Source organism: Monodon monoceros, unplaced genomic scaffold, assembly GCF_005190385.1.
Source record: "Monodon monoceros isolate NGI ecotype Baffin Bay Population unplaced genomic scaffold, NGI_Narwhal_1 Super_Scaffold_18, whole genome shotgun sequence".
In the NCBI taxonomy this organism is placed as follows: domain Eukaryota; kingdom Metazoa; phylum Chordata; class Mammalia; order Artiodactyla; family Monodontidae; genus Monodon; species Monodon monoceros.
In genome coordinates this window covers 22,823,080-22,842,918 of record NW_021703774.1, presented here as the reverse complement: position 1 = coordinate 22,842,918, position 19,839 = coordinate 22,823,080, and the positions used below count along the sequence as shown (strand labels likewise).

General features: G+C 38.5%; 1 protein-coding gene and 1 pseudogene across 2 annotated transcripts in view; both read left to right on the top strand.

Moving 5' to 3' along the window:
- ACBD3 (acyl-CoA binding domain containing 3) overlaps nt 1-19,544 on the top strand; it is a 34,052-nt gene extending 14,508 nt beyond the window's left edge. For both annotated transcript variants that reach the window (XM_029228565.1, XM_029228566.1), the window contains exons 2-8: nt 1,648-1,789; nt 2,435-2,575; nt 5,418-5,576; nt 7,311-7,485; nt 11,258-11,444; nt 13,351-13,635; nt 17,407-19,544. In XM_029228565.1, the coding sequence (XP_029084398.1) occupies nt 1,648-1,789; nt 2,435-2,575; nt 5,418-5,576; nt 7,311-7,485; nt 11,258-11,444; nt 13,351-13,635; nt 17,407-17,618 (1,301 nt within the window). In that variant the 3' untranslated portion in view covers nt 17,619-19,544. The remainder of the gene's footprint in view (nt 1-1,647; nt 1,790-2,434; nt 2,576-5,417; nt 5,577-7,310; nt 7,486-11,257; nt 11,445-13,350; nt 13,636-17,406) is intronic.
- LOC114897809 lies at nt 17,621-18,764 on the top strand (annotated as a pseudogene).
- Nucleotides 19,545-19,839: the final 295 nt, after the last annotated feature.

Genomic DNA, 19,839 nt, shown 5'->3' with positions numbered 1-19,839 from the left:
ACTGTAAAATACAATAGATTGTAAAAGCTAGTCTGATTTTAGAGATGTTAAAGTGTGGGTAGCAGAAGTACTTAGAATTGAGGATATATATTTTGTGCTGTGATTGTATGTAGTTTTCTGCAGCTTGCTTTTTTCATTTAACAGTGTTCCCTTTATGTGTTTCATTTATACCACAGGCTGAATATGACACATTATTTAGCTGTTCCCTTACTGATGAACTTTTAATTTGGTTACAGTAACAAGAAAAGAGTGCTGCAAGAATATCCCTATATCCACCTCCTTTTGTGTATTTGGGAGTGCTTATCAAGGGTAGATGATGAGAATTGGAATTATTGGACCATAGGGCGTCTACTTATAATTTTGGAATATATTGCCAAATTTCCTTCCAAGATAACTGTAACAGCTTATACTTTCAACATTAGTGTATGAGAATGGGTACCGTTTGTCCTGTCCTTACCAACTCTTGATGTTACTTAACTTTTTTAAACCTATCTGATGGCATTTTTTTAACCTATCTGATGGCAGAAAGCATCTTAGTATCTAATGGTTTCACTTTCCATTTCCTTGACTAGTGAAATTGAGTATCTTGGCATGCTTATTGGCAACTTCTGTTTTTTTCTTCTCTGAGTTTCCTGTTCATATCCTTTTAAACCATATTCTTCTCTCATCATCAGTGATTTTCTTTTGGTGACCTCTGTGTACATGGATAAAATTTGTAGGCAAGATATACTACTTTCTACCTCCTGTTTTGTTTGTTTTGAAATTTGGTAATCTCTTATTATCATTAGAATCAACCAGTAATTAATCCTACCATTTATCAAAGAAGTAGAACTATTCTATAAGGACTTCACATTTACCCAGTTTCATACTACTTTGGAATGTTGTTGGTGGTAGTTAAGTCTCTACAGGTCAGATTGGCTTCTCTCATAATAGCCCATTGGAAATCTGCCAGAGCCAGCCATAATACAAAGGAAGTAAAAGTATCTAACAGTTATTACCATTAATACTATCCTGTTACCTCTGAAGTATCAGGGGACTTTTCACTTTATTGGTAAACAGAGGTTAAATGGTCCTACAGCTAGGAAGTGTCTGAGATGAGATCTAAACCTAGGCTGTCTGATTCCAAAGACCCTTCTACCACATCATAGTGCCTCAGTGGGATGGATGCTTTTTGAATATAGCCTTTCAAAGTATATGTAATTGTCTCTTATGTTAAAAGTGCTTGATATAAAATTAGTTTTTAAACTACTTTAAGAAATGATTGCTGAACATTTTTAACATTTGTAAAATATGTCAAGTGGTACACTAGTATGTGTCTCCCTACTGTAGCTTGACAGATTGGTTTCTCTTTAGTAGCGGCTTTTTTTTTTTTAATTTAAATGTAGTTGATTTACTCTTTGTAGTAGTTTTAACATAAATATCAGTACTTAAGCTTTATTTTTAAAAAATTAATTCAGCATAAAGTGTTTCTATCTTGGCTTTGACTATTAAAATTTAGTACTTGAAATTAAAATCTCCCTATAGTGGGGTTTATATATATCACAGGCAATTTGTGATATACCTTACAGCAAAATTTCAACATATAATCCTGAAAATTATGTATTTTGCCAGTGCTAATTGTTTTCTTTGTATTTATTTTTCTTAAAGAAAAAGATGGCAAAGCATTTCATCCAACTTATGAAGAAAAACTGAAGCTTGTGGCACTGCCTAAGCAGGTTCTTATGGGTCCATATAATCCAGACACTTGTCCTGAGGTTGGATTCTTTGATGTGTTGGGCAATGACAGGAGGTAACGGTGTTTTACTGTATAATGAAGTTAATGAGAGTAATGTTGAAAAGGGTACAAAGTAAATTGATTAAGATGTATATAGCTGGCTCGTTAGCTTTAGAATAAGAACTAAACAAACATTTTTGCTTGCAGCTTTTGGAGTCTTCAGACGTTTATCTGTTTTTGGCTCGGAGATGTTTATGGCTAAATATTGTGGAAGAAGTTTACTCATCTGTTTATGAACATACGACAAGTACAGCTTCATTTGATTCTTCCTAAATGATATTTAAAAAGCCATTTACAATGTAGTAATTGATTCCCTTATTGGGATATACAGAGTTGTGACAAGAAAGAATATATTAAGCATTTTATTCAGTTAAGGCTAAATTATGATATAAGAAAAGTAAAACTTTGATACCTTTTACTGGTATGGAAATTATCAGCAGTGCAGTTAAATTGTGGTTTACAACAGTAAGTTTGGTTTGTATGTGGCCTATCTAATTTAGTAAATCACTACCTGCTTGTTGAAGTTTTGAACCTTTTGTTTATAGTAGAATTATTCTTCATTTTAGTTATAATTGAGACTTGGTCATATTTAGGTTTAAATTAAATCAAATTCTCATTGTATTAAGAAGAGGAAGTAACTTTTCTTGTTATTCTTCACAGGAGAGAATGGGCAGCCCTGGGAAACATGTCTAAAGAGGATGCCATGGTAGAGTTTGTCAAGCTCCTGAATAGGTGTTGCCATCTCTTTTCAACGTATGTTGCATCCCACAAAATAGAGAAGGAAGAGCAAGAAAAAAAAAGGTGAAGTTTGAAGGCACAGAATACTTTACCCTTGAGCAGCCTACTGCATGGTATACTGATGCTTTTGCTTTATGGAATGTCTGTTTTAAATCAGGTGTCTTAGTTCCATTGGATCCCCACTTCTTACGGCAATTGCTCAAACTTTCCGATGTGAGCAGGTGTTTTTATTATGAGTTTTGAGGGGAGAAGGTTGGCTGCTTCCGTCTGGCTATACCTTTAAAAGTAACCACCCATCCATCATGGCAGCATTCCTTTTGTGTTGCTACACTAGGTTTCTGAGCAAGCACAGTAAGCTCAGCCACTCCCTTCCTCCTTACCCTCTGGTCTGACACCCTTTGCTGCTGCCTCCCTTGGGTTTCTAGAATATTCATACTCCATATCATGGTTATCAGCTGTGCTACATGGTAGACCTTATATAGGCATTTCATATTGGCTATGGCTTCCAGATGGCTTATTATTTCCAGAGGTTGCGTGGGGAGCTGTTGAATGTGCTGTTTGTGTGTTTATGGGATTCTCTGTCATGATTGTGAACTCAACAGAATTATAGTTAGCCCTTTATTTGTTTATTTATTTTAATATGTATTTATTTGTTTATTTGGTTGCACCAGGTCTTAGTTGCAGCAGGCAGGCTCCTTAGGTGTGGCATGCAAACTCTTGGTTGCAGCATGCATGTGGAATCTAGTTCCCTGACCAGGGATCAAACGCGGGCCCCCTGCATTGGGAGCATGGAGTCTTAGCCACTGTGTCACCAGGGAAGTCCCCCAGTACTTTATTTATCTAGAGGTTATATTTTCAAGAACTTTGACAGTCCAAAATTTCTAGGTAATGAAAATAATGCTGTAACACCAATTTTCCCTCAGATTATATTATACTTACTTTAGAAACAGTTGGTTCTCTGGTTTCCCACCTTAACCTGGATTGGAAATAACATTAGAAGAAAAAATAGCCTAACAGTGAGGGAGGAGACAGAAACCATGAAAAATAGATGCAAGAATGATAAAACTGTGGCAGTCAGGGCTAATGTGAAAGTAAACTCTCTATCACTGTATTATGGCGTGTACAGCTTTTATGCTTGCAGTTATAACTCCTGAGTTACCAAGAGACAGAGTATGGGGTATAATGTATTTCTCTTTAAGCGAATAGAAAATACCTTAATATATTTCCAGAAGATACTTATCCAAAGGAAGATAGTTTTTAGCCAGAGAAAAAGTTTGATTCCTATGAGAATGCAATGAGGTTCCTTTACTGGAATTGATTTATGTGCTGCAGTCCATTGTGTAGTGATATTGGATCATTGAGGTGTAGCTGTGTCTTTGGAAGTAGTATATATTGCTTTTTAAGGTCTTTTTTTAAAAAAATATTTATTTATTTATTTGGCTGCGCTGGGTCTTAGTTGCAGCATGTGGGCTCTTTTAGTTGCAGCATGCAGGATCTAGTTCCCTGAGCAGGAATTGAACCCGGACCCCCTGCATTGGCAGCACAGAGTCTTAACCACTGCACCGCCAGTGAAGTCCCTTAAGTTCTTTTTTAATGATAAATTGAATACTTAAGTTACTACTCAACATGTAAAACTGTATTTTTCCTTTTAAAAATATACCTTTGTCATGAGATGAGGTCCATGTAGAATTCTTTTAAAGCATTTAAGACTAGACTTCCTCTATCCTGAAGCTTAAGCTCTGGTTTATGGAACATCTTGCCCTGTGTACTATCTGTGACATATAAAAAGTAGGTCATGTTATTGCTGTAGTTTGAGACTTGGTTGTGGCTCGGGTGTGTTAATCACTTATAGAAGTTTGGGGAGAAAAGGGGTAACGCACACACTTCTCATGGAGGGCCACGACATGGTGTCTCCTCTGAGACCCCTCAGAAGTCTTCTCTTTCATCCCATCTTCAACCTCCCTGCAGTCCTCACAACTCTCAGCCTATATGGCCTCCATTCCTAGTGCAACAGAGTCTGCTCTCCCTCGGGAGAGGGGCTGTGGTGGTGAGTAAGAGCTGGGTAAGGGCTGCGCCTAGATCCCCAACTGTTCTTTTCTTTTTTTTAATTAAAAGCTTTAATTTTTTTTTAATTTCAGAAATTATACATGAATATAAGCAATATAAATGATTTTCCATTTATGACAGTATATGAAGCACAAACTGAAAACCTTCCTTCCCACCTTACTTTTAGTCTCACTCTCCTCTCCGTAGATAATAGCGGACAGATTTAAGGTATATCTTTCCAGGCCTTCTTCTATTTATTTACCTGCTTTTTCCATTAAACATATATATTAAATGTCTTTACATATTGGGCCATGTAATCCTATTCTTATTTTATGGCTACGTGGCATTTCAGGGTGGATTATTCATTTCTCTACACATTTATTGTGTGCTTATTCTTTCCCACACTGTGGTAAGCCCTGAGGATATAGCAGTGTGAGATGAGCAGTCTCTGCCCTTATGGAGCATGTACTTAATGAGTAAGGCAGATGTATTGCTAACTTTATCACACGAATTTAATTTCAACCACAGCAGGTAGTATGAAGGAAAAACTTGTGGTGCTGTGAGCATATCTTAGAAGGGAGGTTTCAGGGTATCGTAATGTTTTACGTGGAACCTTACTGATGGACTCCTTTTTCTGTTGCTGTGAAGCAGTCATTGTTTTTGCTGTGATCTGTATATTTTGAGATTGACTCCATATGATAAATTTCTCCTCATGAAGTATATGTATTTCAGATTGTGATAAAATTATCACATGATTCTCTAAAAAGCTTGTGTCAGTCTTCACTGGGAAAGAGTCTTAAATTATTTTTAAACGGGATTCTTTGTTTAGGGTTCATTCCCTCTGTCCTTTACCTTGTAGGAAGGAGGAGGAAGAGCGAAGGCGGCGTGAAGAGGAAGAAAGAGAACGTCTGCAAAAGGAGGAAGAGAAACGTAGGCAAGAAGAGGAAGAAAGGCTTAGACGGGAGGAAGAAGAGAGGAGGCGGATAGAAGAAGAGAGGCTTCGGCTGGAGCAGCAAAAGTACGCGTGTTGTGTGGCTTGTGTTTCACGACGAGCGATGGATTGCCACACTGTTGTGCTTGACCGTTTACCATTGTGTGCCTTGGAATAATTCTCTGATTTGTTTGACTGGGAAGTCGACCAGCATTAGCTGCTTGCCATTTGTACCAATGATGTATTACCAAGGAAGGCCTCATCTTAAGCATCATTTGGTTGCGAATGAAGAATGTATTAGAAGGATTTGGAATTTGCTCCCAGAACCCAGGCACTAGAATAGGAGCTGAGGTTGCTTGCTTGCTCTCTGTCTTTGGGTCCACACAGTCTCTTGTCTTTGCTTCTCTCAGCTATGTCTCTGTTTCATTCTTTCTGTTCTCTGCAAATTGTCACTCTGCTTTGGCATATGCAAGGCTGTCCTAGCCAAGATTTATGTGGTCTTTGTTTTCATGCATCTGACAGAGACTGGCTGGCATATAAGAGACCCAGTTACAAATTCCCAGGCCAAAGGATCTAGTTGGTTCAGCCTGTGTCGGGTGTCTGTTCCTAGTCTCCTAGTACAGAACTTGGGAGCTGAAGCCATTTCTTATTCAGTAAGGGCTGTGAGAGCAGCTGTCTCAGAAGGGATTGGTTCTTCCAGAGGGAGCTGTGGGAATAAGGAGAAAGGGATTAACGCCCATAAAACACTGTGGGAAGAAGGCCTAGGGTTCTAGAGGTGGCATGGAATATAGATTAAACAAGAGGACATGCGGGTCCATTGTTTTCTCCCCATTATTTCTGAGTAGTTCCTCAGAAAAGCTTCAAACTGACCCAGGGCCTCAGTCTGCCTTGGAGAGAAACTATGACTGCTACTCTTTTTGAGGGGAGAGGTGTGCCCTAGATGGACCCAGTGTCATGTTCTATTCAGGAGTTTGTGAGATTCTGCTTTGTTATTATCTGTTAAGAGATGGCTTTGAGGTGTTTATGTTTGGTCACATGACTGAGTTAAGCATGTGGTTCCTCTGGGAAAAAAAAAAAAAAGAAGAGTAATAGTTTACAGAAATCAGTATCTCTAAACCAAGTGTGCCCAGTTATTATCTTCAGTATTCCTCTTTAAGGCAAGCTTTACATTAAATGCCAAGGGCACTCAGATTTTCACTGGCTTTCTTTATACTTACCAGAACCATCTGTAACATCTTTTAGCTATTCTGCTTTTCATGTATTTAGGTAGAGAAACCATGGCCAACAGTTAAATATCTCATCGCTGCCATAGATGACAACCCATCCTTTTACAACACCATGTTTAAAGAGTATAGGCTGGAGCCAGACTTCCTAGACTTGAATCCTGGCTCTGGCATCTACTAGCAGTGTAATCTTGGGCAAGTTACTGAACTCCTCCATTTCCTGCTTTGTGAAACCCTACCTCAGAGGGCGGTTGTGAGAACTAAGTGGGTTAGTACATGGGAGTGCTCTGAACACTGCATGGCACATAGTAAGGGCACAATAAATGTTAGCAGTTATGATGGTGGTGGTGATGATATGCTTATTATTCTCCCTCTTCATCCCAGATTTTCCTTGAAAAACCTATGTGAAAGATTAGGGACCAAGTTTATTTTCTTATTCTTTGTCTGGACCTAGGACACATGTTGATTGGTATACTTTACTACCTTAGTCATTTTTAAGAGTTATGCATTATGAAAATCAATAACAAGGACATTTTATTTTGTCATGAACAATCAATCTCCTGTAGTCAGACTAGTGTATATTTTTTAATGTTTTTAGGCAGCAGATAATGGCAGCTTTAAACTCGCAGACTGCCGTGCAGTTCCAGCAGTATGCAGCCCAACAGTATCCAGGGAACTACGAACAGCAGCAAATTCTCATCCGCCAGTTGCAGGAGCAACACTATCAGCAGTATATGCAGCAGTTGTATCAAGTCCAGCTTGCACAGCAACAGGTACGCTAGATAACCCCCGAATTTAGCCACAGACGGGGTTTTTAGTTTCATGGGAACGCACGTTCTTTTTTAACAGTTGCTGATGAATTTTGCATTAGTTAGCCTCTCAGGTATAACGTAACTTTTAGATGACCTTTATTAAGGGAGATTTTAACATTGCACTGGCGATTATGAAAAGAAGGATATGATATTGAAGCAATAAATGAAGTGGCCACTATTATATTGTCATACATGTATTTGGGATTTGTATGGACCTAGTGTTACTCCAATGAGTTTGACGTAGATTCTAATAGTGGTCCTGGAACCATGAGGACTTGGGTGATTAGTGCCCCCACAGGCTTTGCTTCCACATAGGAATATGCGGTTTAGGGGAAGGACATGCGACTGGAGGTCACACACCACTTGGATTCTGTCCTGGCTTCGCCATTATCTTGTTTGATCTCAGACAAGTTACCTATTGCTCTGATTTTTCCGCCTTTTCTCCCCATCAGTAAGAATGGGCTATAAAATCCTGGTACTTGTCTTGTTAACCTCACAGGACTATCAGAGGAATAAAATGAGAAAATAGTTACTCTGTGAAAGTATTTGGTACATAGGGAAGATAACTGATTTTACATTCATTTTTTTACATCTTGCAGAGGCATAAAATGCCTCCTTAAAGTTAACGTAGCTAAGTTTACGTATTTAATTAATTTTCACTTATAAAGCAGTTACTACCTGTCCAAATACCTGAATGAAGTAAAGTGTTGCAGGGAATTGCCAGGCGGTCCAGTGGTTAGGACTCGGCACTTTCACTGCCAGGGGCCCAGGTTCAATCTCTGGTCGGGGAACAAAGATCCCACAAGCCACATGGCATGGCCAAAAAAAAAAAAAAAAAACCAAAAAACTATGTTTCTCTGTAAATTTAATAAAATGTTTTATAAAAAAAAAAAGAAGAGAAGTGTTGCATTATAGTTGCTCCATATTTCTTGTTAGGTGAAGTAATCTTTGTTGATTTGCCAGGCTCTTTAAATTCCTTGAAAATTAATCCTCACCTAAAATACGTTTTCCCCTGAGTCTTTAACATTTAGTGAGCAGCTAAAAGGCACTGCAGGTTTTGTATAATCCGTGAGAAGAGGAAAAGGATGTCAAACTAGAGTTACAAGATAAGTGGTATTTTGGAGGGATTTCTTTTCTGTCCTCTAAAGCCTGTTTCTACTTTAGCATGTCACTCCCTGTTTCCTGCTTCTTTGATGGACATTGAGATAATTTTTTAATAGGCTAGCTCATTACACACTGTCCTGCTTATAGGCTGCTATCACTTAGTCATAACAAAGTCAGTCATATAGGGGAAAACCAAAAATCTTTGAAACAGAATTGGAAAGCCATAGTTTAGATTGCAGTGAACAAACTCAAGTTTATCAAATTGATTGGTTGTCTCTGGAAAGAGAGAAGGAGAGGGACTGGGGAAGGAGCAAGGGAAACTTCAGTCCCATAAAGTATTAATTTTTATATAAATACTGAGCAAAATAACAAAATGGGAACACTTGTTAATTTGGGGGTGTGGTTACATGGGTGTTTGTTACATTGTTCCTGTGCCTTTCTGTTCTTTTAAAAACTTCCTGGAGTATAGAAGAGAGATTATGTAAATACATGATTACAGTCTATTTTATGTAATAGATGTATATTCATAGGCAGTGGGATCCCGGGGTAGGGAGTTGTTCATTCTGCTAGAGAGTTTCAAGAAAGGCTTGAAATGGAGAGGGACCATTTGAGCTGACCAATTGATCATCAACAGAAATGCTTTTTTTGCTTTCCTGTCATGCAGTGAATGTTCTGAGTGTGCTGACTTGTTTTGGTTATGTGCCCTTTTTCTTGAAGCTGGTACTCTTTTAGAAAACTGATGTGGAAATTACTGAGAATCTAGGCCTTGGAAGAAGGTATTTTAAACTCTTAAGTGTTTTGCCAACCTGCACTAGCAGCAGAGAGAGGCGTTGCTGTTTGAATAACTGGTTTGTAAATGATATGTTAAATGAAATGTATATACAGATATGCCAAAATATATCATTATCCCTAAACCATGAAATTATATTATAAAGGCTTTTTTTTCCTGTGTTTTCTTTTTTTTTTTAACTGTTGTAAATGTATGCTTACTTATTATAACTTAGTGTTTTAGTTTAAAAAGTTACTGAAATGCCCCAACACTCAACAGTAGATTGGATAAATAAATTTTGTATTTTCACAGTGGCATATCCTGTCGCAATGCAAACAAACAAAATAGTTATAATTACTTGTGATGAACCTCACAAACAAGTGTTGAGTAAAAGAAGCCAGACACAAAAAAGAGCATATATTATACAATTTCATGTATGTAAAGTTCAAAAACAGGCAAAGCCAAATCTGTAATATTACAAGTTAGAATAGTTGTTACCCTTGGGGGACTTTCTGGAAAGGGGTACCAGGAAGGGTTCTGACATGCAGATAATATCTTTTTTTTTAATTTTTATTTATTTTTTGGCTGAGTTTGGTCTTTGTTGCTGCGCGCGGGCTTTCTCTAGTTGCGGCGAGCGGGGGCTACTCTTCTTTGTGGTGCGCGGGCTTCTCATTGCAGTGGCTTCTCTTGTTCCAGAGCATGGGCTCTAGGTGCACAGGCTTCAGTAGTTGCAGCAGGCAGGCCCAGTAGTTGTGGTTCGCGGGCTTAGTTGCTCCGCGGCATGTGGGATCTTCCTGGACCAGGGGATCGAACCCATGCATTGGCAGGCGGATTCTTAACCACTGTGCCACCAGGGAAGACCCACAGGTAATGTCTTGATCTGGGCATTGGTTACATGTGTATGTTTGGCTAATGAAAATTGATCAAGCTGTACATCTGTGATTTGTATACTTTTCTATATGTACATTATAATTCACAGTTTCCCCAAAAGTTACTCAAGTAATACTTAGGCATTTCTAGTAGTATTAATATTTATTCATCTTGATAGGAGAGGAATGTCCTAAAGTAGTTGTCCTTTAGATTTAAGATGTTTTTATTCTCCATTTTGACTCAGAGGACATTTTGACTTCATGTTTATGAATATACATATTTTAATCATAATTATGTAAACAGTGATTAATTTTCATTAAAGTCTTTTGACCTCAGACTCCATTTTATAAGCCTATTTAATTTTTAGGTCAATATTTTTTACATGATTAACAGTTTGTAGTTTAATCGTGATAAGAATTTTTCTGTATATAGTTTACAGTGAAGATTTAATTTATTGATTACTTTTGTCCATATTTGATTTGTTGGTTACTTTGGGGGCCCTTATCAGGTTTCACCAGTTATAGCTTCTGCCTTTATGAATTTTCTTCTGTGACCATTTATTTCTACCAAGTTTAATTTTTCTGATTCAAATTTTATGTATCTGAATTTTATCAAGATTTTCTTTTATCAATTTTAAGAACAGATGTTACTGTGTTCAGTTTTTACCTATAATAATTTTATTTTGGGTTGATTATTTCTACCTACTTTAATTTTTCCTGGTCAGTTTTTCTAGTGATCCTCAGGTCACAAAAATGTGATCCTCAGTTACAGTTTTTTTGTCCACGTTAATATTTTGACATTTTTAGCTATCAGTTTGATATTGTGATACTAATATTCATTATAGATAGGATAAAAACTGATAAAGTTTCTTAGTAATTTCTTGGAGCTACTTGTTGGGGCAAAACATAGGGTCAGAATGCATTTCAGGGCAAATGTCCAGTTTATTAAGCCTTCCTGGTCAGTGTATCTTCACTTTTTCTTGACTTATAGGCAGCATTACAGAAACAACAGGAAGTACCAGTAGCTGGGGCTTCTTTGCCTACATCATCAAAAGTGAATACAACTACGCCAAGTGATATGATGTCAGTGAATGGACAGGCCAAAACCCACACTGACAACTCTGAAAAAGAGCTTGAACCAGAAGCCGCAGAAGAAGCCCTGGAGAATGGACCAAAAGGTATGGTTTGGCATATGTGTTCTTCCATCCACATGCTGTAATTCAGACTTCATGAAAAGCAAAAGTCAGGAAGTCAGGTTAATTAGCTTTTGAGAGCAATTACATATTTGTGAGAATTGAATGCTTTTTCACTCTTTAGTCTGAATCTGGTGCTTCTGGCGACTCTTTGAATAGTTTAGAAGAGCAAATCAGATGTCCTTTGGACACTTTGGGTTGTCTTGTTGTATATATTGGTTATCTGTCGCTGTGTGACACACTGTACCTGAATTTAGCAGCTTAAAATAATAAACATTTATTATCTCTCACAGTTTCTGTGGGTCAGAAATTTGAGAGCTGCTTAGCTGAGTGGTGGTGGCTCTGGTCTCTCATGAGGTTGTAGTCAAGATGTCGGCTGGGACTGCAGTCACGTGAAGGCTTGACTGGGACTAGAGGCTCTGCTTCCAAAGTGGTTCCCTCCCATGACTGGCAAGTTCGTGCTGGCCGTTGGCAGGAGGGCCTCAATTCCTTGCCCCATGAAGCCTCTCCAAATGGCTGCTTGAGTGATCTCAGCACAGTGGCTGGCTTCCCCCAGAGCACATGATGCAAAGGAAAACAAGGCAAAAGCGTCAGTGTCTTTTATGCCCTAGCTTTGGAAGTAATACATCCGCACTTCTGCCATATTCTGTTGGTCCTGATGCATTTTGGGTGGTAACCTTACAAGTACATGAATACACACAGCAGAGGATCACTGGGGGCCATCTTGTAGATTGGCTACCATATATTTACAATATATTTTTGAGACAAAAGTACCATGTTACCAATAAGAATTTAGGTTTTCAAAGGTCTGCTTACCTTTTCATGGGCAGCTCATTCATTTATTCAGCAATTGGTTGAAGATTTTCTGAGTGTTGGGCTACAGTGGTGAAGCAAAATTACACAATAAAATGAGCATTGTGGCTATGGTAGGTACTATGCTGGAGAGAAAGGTCTTTTATGATGTGAGAGCACATAATATGGGGGATATGACCTAGTTAGAGAGGTCACCAGAGGTTTTCCTGGGGGAAGGGACACTTGAGCTGAGAGATCTGAAGCAAGAGTAAGAGTTCACTAAGTAAAAAGGAAGAAGAGAACATTTCAGTGACGGTGATCAGAGATGGTAGTGTGGTTCATAAGAAAGTTGATTTCAGAGTTCTTCCTTATTCTTTTTAGAACAAGTAACAGAAAATAGTTTCAGAAAAGACCTTGAAATACCTTGGTTCACACAGCACCCCCCTTTTTTTTCCTATTAAGAGTTCACCAGTATTTTCAAATGAATCTTTTGTCAAAGGCTCTGTGAATAACTCTGGAAAACCTGTTGAGTACACGTAGATACTGCTCAGTAACAAGACTTCACCCATTTTTACTCAGTCGCTAGCGGTTCCATTCCTATCCAAGTTTTTCTCTTTCTTTGAGTTCTTTTAGAATAGCCCCTCCCCTAGAACTTTGGTTTACTCTGAGGTCAAGACTTTTTTCTGACAGAGAGACTGAAGTCAAAGCCCAGCTTTCTTTGTTCACATCCAAAAATGAATTTATTTCAAGTCCAGATCTCTCTTCTTTGTTAGAATGTTTCCCTATCTCCAGCTAGGAAGTTTCCAAGGTCATTCTTCAATGCCCATATGCAATTAGAGTGTTGGAAAAAATCCTCCTTAAGACTATGGATTGCATTTATTACTTAAAGTGGTATGATGACCTCTAAATACCTGTGGCATGTTAAATGTAGTAATTTGCGGGGAGACTTCCATGGGGAGGCTTTTAAAGTCCTCAATCTAAGGTAGACCAGATTGCACTTGGTGCCTTCATGTGTCTGAGCAGGTCATCCTATGCAAATGTTGCTGCCTACTGGTGAAGTCTCATCCTCTTTAGCCTTTGTAATTCCTGTTGCCTTTAGAATCTCTTCCAGTAATAGCAGCTCCATCCATGTGGACACGACCCCAGATCAAAGACTTTAAAGAGAAGATTCGACAGGATGCGGATTCTGTGATTACAGTGGGCCGAGGAGAAGTAGTCACTGTTCGAGTACCCACCCATGAAGAAGGATCATATCTCTTTTGGGAATTCGCTACAGACAATTATGACATTGGGTTTGGGGTGTATTTTGAATGGACAGACTCTCCAAACACTGCTGTCAGCGTGCATGTCAGTGAGTCCAGCGATGACGACGAGGAAGAAGAAGGTAGAGCCATTGGTCCATATTTAGTAGCTGGGTTGTGTGTTGGCAAAAATGCTAGCAGTTCAGATGTCAGCCAGCCATATGCTTCCTGACTAACACTTTCTGGACGGGAATCAGTCGCTTCATTAGTGGGACCTTGGGCTGAAAAGATTGTGAGAGAAGCTAGCCTCTTAAGGGACTGGGGCCTGAACGTGAATTTTTTTTAACACCGGGAAGGTCTGTTTGACAGTTTATTTTACCGCTTTCTGAATGCTGTTTTACTTCCAGCCTTGTGTGTTGAAAAGCCAAATGTGCAAGGCCATTTTGAAAATTTTTAGAAGAGCAAGCAAGAAATTCTGCCAACTCTGGAATTTATTTAAATTTATATTTCTGATATCAGCTTTCTAGGTTGTTTTTCTAAGATTTATTTTCTCTAACTAGACAAAATAGAGTGTTTCCAATGACCGTCTAAATTATCTTGGTCTAAGAAGTAGGTTGTGAAATGTATTGCTTACTAATTGAGAAGATGGTCTCTTCAGTTTTGTTATCCAGAAAAGTTAGAACGCAGGGCTTTTGTACACGCCTAGTAAGCACTTAAGTATTTGTTGACTTGAGTGACAGTAATATGGAAAGAGTGCCCTGACTGGGAGAATGGAAAAGCACCTTCAATTCTGGCCCTAACTAACCTTTCAGGTGACTTGTAAACAAACTGCTTATTCTTGAAGAGTGTTGGTAATCACAGAGACTCCATTGGGATACGTTTAAAGAGGTAGTTGTTGGAAGGTGCATGGAGGGGGGCTAAAAGTTCAATCAGCTTTTCATATACAAGTTCAGTTACATCACCAAGACAGTCTAGGCCCTTTAGGGTCGTGTATGGCAACACACACACATGGGCCAGTGTCATTTAGGAGCTACTTTGTCTTACATGGCATTTTGTTTTCAGCAAATCTTTATTTCTAAGTACCACCAGCAAGGTAAAGCATTGCCCATAAATACTACTAACGGAACCAGAAAGAAAAAAAATGTAAGAATGAGGAAAAAAAAAAGAAAAGGTGAGAGAGAGACCTGAGATTGCAGGGCAGGTGCCACTACCGTTGTCTTAAGTGCCCCTCAGCAACATCAGGACCAGTAACTAAGCCATTTACTAGCCTTTCTGATGCACATGGGGACTCATTAAAATCAGATGGTTTGCAAATGTTTGAGAAGGGGAGTTTGGTTTTTTTTTCTTTTTAAATTTGATTTTATTTTTTATACAGCAGGCTCTTATTATCTATTTTATACATATTAGTGTATACCTGTCAAGGGAAGGGAAGTTTTTGTTGCATGTGCAAATTACTGTACTTTGTGAATAGTAAGAATTCTCTGTTAAGAAATGGGTTGAGGTAATATATTTCTCCTGGCTTGTAAGCCAGGTAGCTTTTAAAGGAGATTACTTCCTAGTCTGAGCCCTCAGCTGATTATCATTTTGGGGTTATTGCTGTTGGGAAGAGCACTGGTAAAAATGGCTGGGGTCCAGTGCCTGACTAGAGGTAAGACATCCTTGACCTTTGTTCTAATGTATGATAGCCCTCAAATGGAAAATGGCATTACCTATCCTTGTGCTGTTCCTAATCATAAAATGATTTGCAACTAAAAGTAACCCATTAAAACCTCTACATTAACAGTAACGACAGTGAGGGGAGTTCCCTGGTGGCCTAGTGGTTAGGGTTCTGGGCTTTTACTACCATGGCCTGGGTTTTCAGTTCCTGGTCAGAGAACTGAGATCCTGCAAGCTGTGTGGTGTGGCCAAAAAAAAGCACAACACTGAGGATTTATTGCTCCCCAGAATTGTTTCCTAAGAGTGAGCCTGTCTCCTTTTTGAAGATTTATCTCACAAATGGCTTTTAGCCATATGCCTCCTTATGGAGGCTACTGTGTCACCATGTCTTATCCACATTGTGTACTTTATTTTATGGGGGGTCCTTTTAGCTTGGTTTAAGATGGAAGAGGAGTCCAGTTTTTTTGTTTGTTGCTTTAGTTTTTCTCCATTAGGTCTTGAAAGATAGAAAGAGGGAGGAGTTTGTTTTCTCTGAAGAAAACATAATGGTAATCCATCATCCTGCTGTAGTTCTCCACTTGATTGTTTCCAGGTCTCAAGTCTTTGCTTAGATTGATGAAAGATGCATTGTTCGTCTATCCCAGTAACCTTCAGTTTTATAGATTTTGAACAAAATTTGGATCTTGAATTAATGGGGCCTGATAATCTGTTTCATGGATATTCTTATGGGCAATAGTGTATAATTTGAATGGCTTGTATTTCGCATTTGCAAATGGAGGACATTTAATTTTCAAGTAGTATTGCTGTGATAAGGCAAATCTGACTTGGGCCCGTTTATAAGTGTCATCTACTTTTTTTTTTTTTTTTTTTTTTTTTTGCGGTACGCGGGCCTCTCACTGTTGTGGCCTCTCCCGTTGCGGAGCTCCGGACGCGCAGGCTCAGCGGCCATGGCTCACAGGCCCAGCCGCTCCGCGGCATGTGGGATCTTCCCGGACCAGGGCACGAACCCGTGTCCCCTGCATTGGCAGGCGGACTCTCAACCACTGCACCACCAGGGAAGCCCTCATCTACTTTTTAAAAATAAACTTTTCATTTTAGAATAGGTTCAGATTTAGAGAAGTATTGGAAAGATAATGCAAAGAGTTCCTATATACCCGACAACCCAGTTTCCCCTATTATTAACACCTTGCATTGTACTGTGGTATGTTCATCATAGCTCATGGACCAATATTGATACATTATTAACTAAAGTCCATATTTATTCACATTTCCTTAATTTTTCCTAATGTTCCAGGATCCCATCCAGGATGCCACATTACAGTCACCACGTCTCCTTAAGCTCTTCTAGACTGTGAGAGTTTCTTAGACCTTCCTGGTTTAAATTCCTAATAGTGGCCCACTGACAGGCGTCACATAATTGACTCATGTCTCTGTAATTCATTCTGTCATGTTGTAAACCTGAAAGTCTTTTAAAATCTATGCTGAGTATTCCCTTGATCTGTTTTCCTTGAGGCTGTTTATATTTAATATGTTAAACTGAGACTTTTAAACTGGTTCATAGTTCTCATTCCTATAGGTTTCTACAGGTATTTTCTTTTTTCCTAACCTCATATCATTACAGTTCAGAAAACTATTAACTGGGGCAAACCTAGAATCAGGTTTATTTTTTGCCACTGAGATCATCCCTGGGTTTCACAGGCCTAGTGAAAATAATTGAATTTTCAGAGTGTCTGAATGTCTACCTCTCTAGTGTGGCTTTCTCATTTTACTCTTTATATTTCAGATAAATAGAAAATAATAGTCCTCATAAGCTCCCTTCCCACCTTCCTAAAACAAGAGAGGACTTTCATATTGTTGAGAAGAGGAGGATCAGAGTAACATTTTCCCTGGTCTCACTCAGATCAGTGAGATTCCACCTGTTGGGAGGAATTAGGAATTGAGTGGATGTGGAAGGGAAAAAGTGGGGCTCAGAAATAGGAGCAATGGTCTGAGTACAGAGAGGGAGAGAGGATGCTGACTGCTGCCACCACCAGATGTTTGCCACTGGGCTTCCAGGGCCCAGACAGTGCTTGGTACACATAGCAGCTGCTCAGGTATAGAAGGAATCAACACATGTTTGCCTGCAGAAAGTTGTAGAATGGATTGAGAGAATTCCTAATGAGCAATTTCTCAAAGAAAGGATGGAGTTTAAGATGCTTGAGGCAAATGTGGTTTTCCTGGATCTGTTCACAGTGACATGTCTCCATTCTTTCTCACAGAAAACATCAGTTCTGAAGAGAAAGCCAAAAAGAATGCCAACAAGCCTCTACTGGACGAGATTGTGCCTGTGTACCGACGGGACTGTCATGAAGAGGTGTATGCTGGCAGCCACCAATATCCAGGGAGAGGAGTCTACCTCCTCAAGTTTGACAACTCCTACTCTTTGTGGAGGTCAAAATCGGTCTACTACAGAGTCTATTATACTAGATAAAGATGTTACAGAGTCTGGAGTCTAGGGTTGGGCAGAAGATGGCATTTAATTTGGAAATATCTTTTGACTTTTGTGGAGCATTGCAGTCTGTGTTTACCCTATTGATTTTGGTCTGATGGTTTGTGACTCTTCTTGGGAATCAGGATTTCCTTGAAACTCTTGAGCATTAGTACTTTGGGGTTAAAGGGACTCCTCAGACTCATCCAGCCCTTTGGTGCTGACCAGCAGAGTCACAAGTGGATGCTGACGTTACATGAGCTACGTGTTAAATTTTTAAAGTCTCCGAAATAAAATAGCTCAACATTGACCCCACCTGGCTGATGGTTAGTGCATTGCTGCCTGCTCTGTGTTTTATGAGAGCACTTAGTTCCTTTACAGTGCCCTCTGAGTTGAAATCCTTTGTTAATAGTCTACATGAGGTACATCTGACTTTGATCGAAGGTCACCATTTTTAAAACTTAAAAACTTAAGACCTCACGGATTATAATAGAAAAAGAAATTGCCTCAACTTGATCTTGTTCTGAATGACCCAGATTGTTTTTGCTTTGGGTGCAGCTGTTTAGTTCAGAGTTATGTTACAGATAATTATTTTCTGAATAATCTTAATATAGAATGTTCAGACCTGATTGATAATTGAAGTATCAAGATACATAGAACACTTCAAACATCCATCTTAGCAAGCCTCCACAAACTCTTGGCCCTTTTCTCTTCATCTGGTATTCATAACTGCCAGTAGCAATGCGAAATCGATTCATTTTTGCCTTGATTTGGCTTTACGGAGCATCTCAAATTGAAACTGTTCTCTACACAAGCATCTAGTTAGGGATTTTGTAAACTTAAAATGACACCTACTGAATTGAAATACATAAAATCATTTAAATATAACTCAGTGTATGGGGAATAACATTGCACTAATATGGAAATCACTGCCAGAGACAGTCCGTTTTCTTTTGATTTGATACTACTTAGGCATACACCCTACATGATTCCAGTTGGGAATTACGAGAAAGAGTTGGAAATGCGTATGCCTGTACTTAAATTTTTTTATAGCTTTAATCTGTATTACGTCTTCATTGATGGAAAGAGGTACATCTTTGTTTTCCTTACTGAAAACAAATATGGATTAATTGCCTCAAATTTGTATAAGTGATTGACTCGTCTGGAGATTCTTGTTTTCAGAAGGGAGGGTGGTATAGATAGAAAAATCACAAAGATGGCAGTATACACATAATGCTGTTATTATATGTTATTACTGAAATACTTAGATTTTTAAAATTTCAAATCACAAATCACTTCTTGTAGGAGGGTTTCCATTGATTAGCTGCAGTGTATACAATTCACTACATATGGGGCTGTTTGTTTTTTGTGTGCTGCATTTCTTTCTGTTTTTCAGTACCTGGTTTTGTACATATCTAACTCTGTTCTCTTTTGGTTGTTCAGAAACTGGATTATTTTCTCCTAAGCGATGCTTAATGTGTGTTTTTTAATTTTGATTTCCGTAGTCCCAGCTTATGGATGTCCGTACTGTTACACCAGGTTTGTCAAGCTGTCCATCAGCTCTCATGTGTACATGGTATAGAAACCTTGGGGTTAGGCACTTCCTGGCTTTTTTTTTTTAATGAGAAAACACTGTATTTAAAATGTAAAATAAACTTTTAAAAAGCAGGCACTAATATATATTTCTTCCAGCCTTTGATTACAGATTTTTCCTTGCACATGTTAAGATGAATTATCCTCCAAAAATATTGTTCTTGGGAGCAGTGTATGTTACTTGACATAGCGGCAATTCCTGTCACATGTTCATGTCAGAACATTTTTGGTTTTAAACTTTTTTATTGCCTTTGGCTGTTGATTAGTATATTACAAGTGCGATTTCAAAAAGATCTTGAAAATAATATATTTAATCAATTAAAATGTTTATCTGTATCTTCTTGATGTTTCATTAATATAGTTACTCTTTGAAGCATTAGTTCTGTATTTCATCATTTGGGTAGGACAAGAAATGTTTTAAATGATCTTTTCTGTTTTAGAAAGTTAAACAACAACAAACTTTCTGGCTAATTATTTCGTTTCTGCTGTGAATTACCCTAGTTTGTTAAAATAGGTTAACAGTTTTTCAGACTTCTTGATGGAAGGGAAAGCGCTGACTTTTCTTATTGACAGTGACATTATAAAAGTATTTCCCCTTCCAAACCACTTGTGTACCATGTTCCTTGAAGAC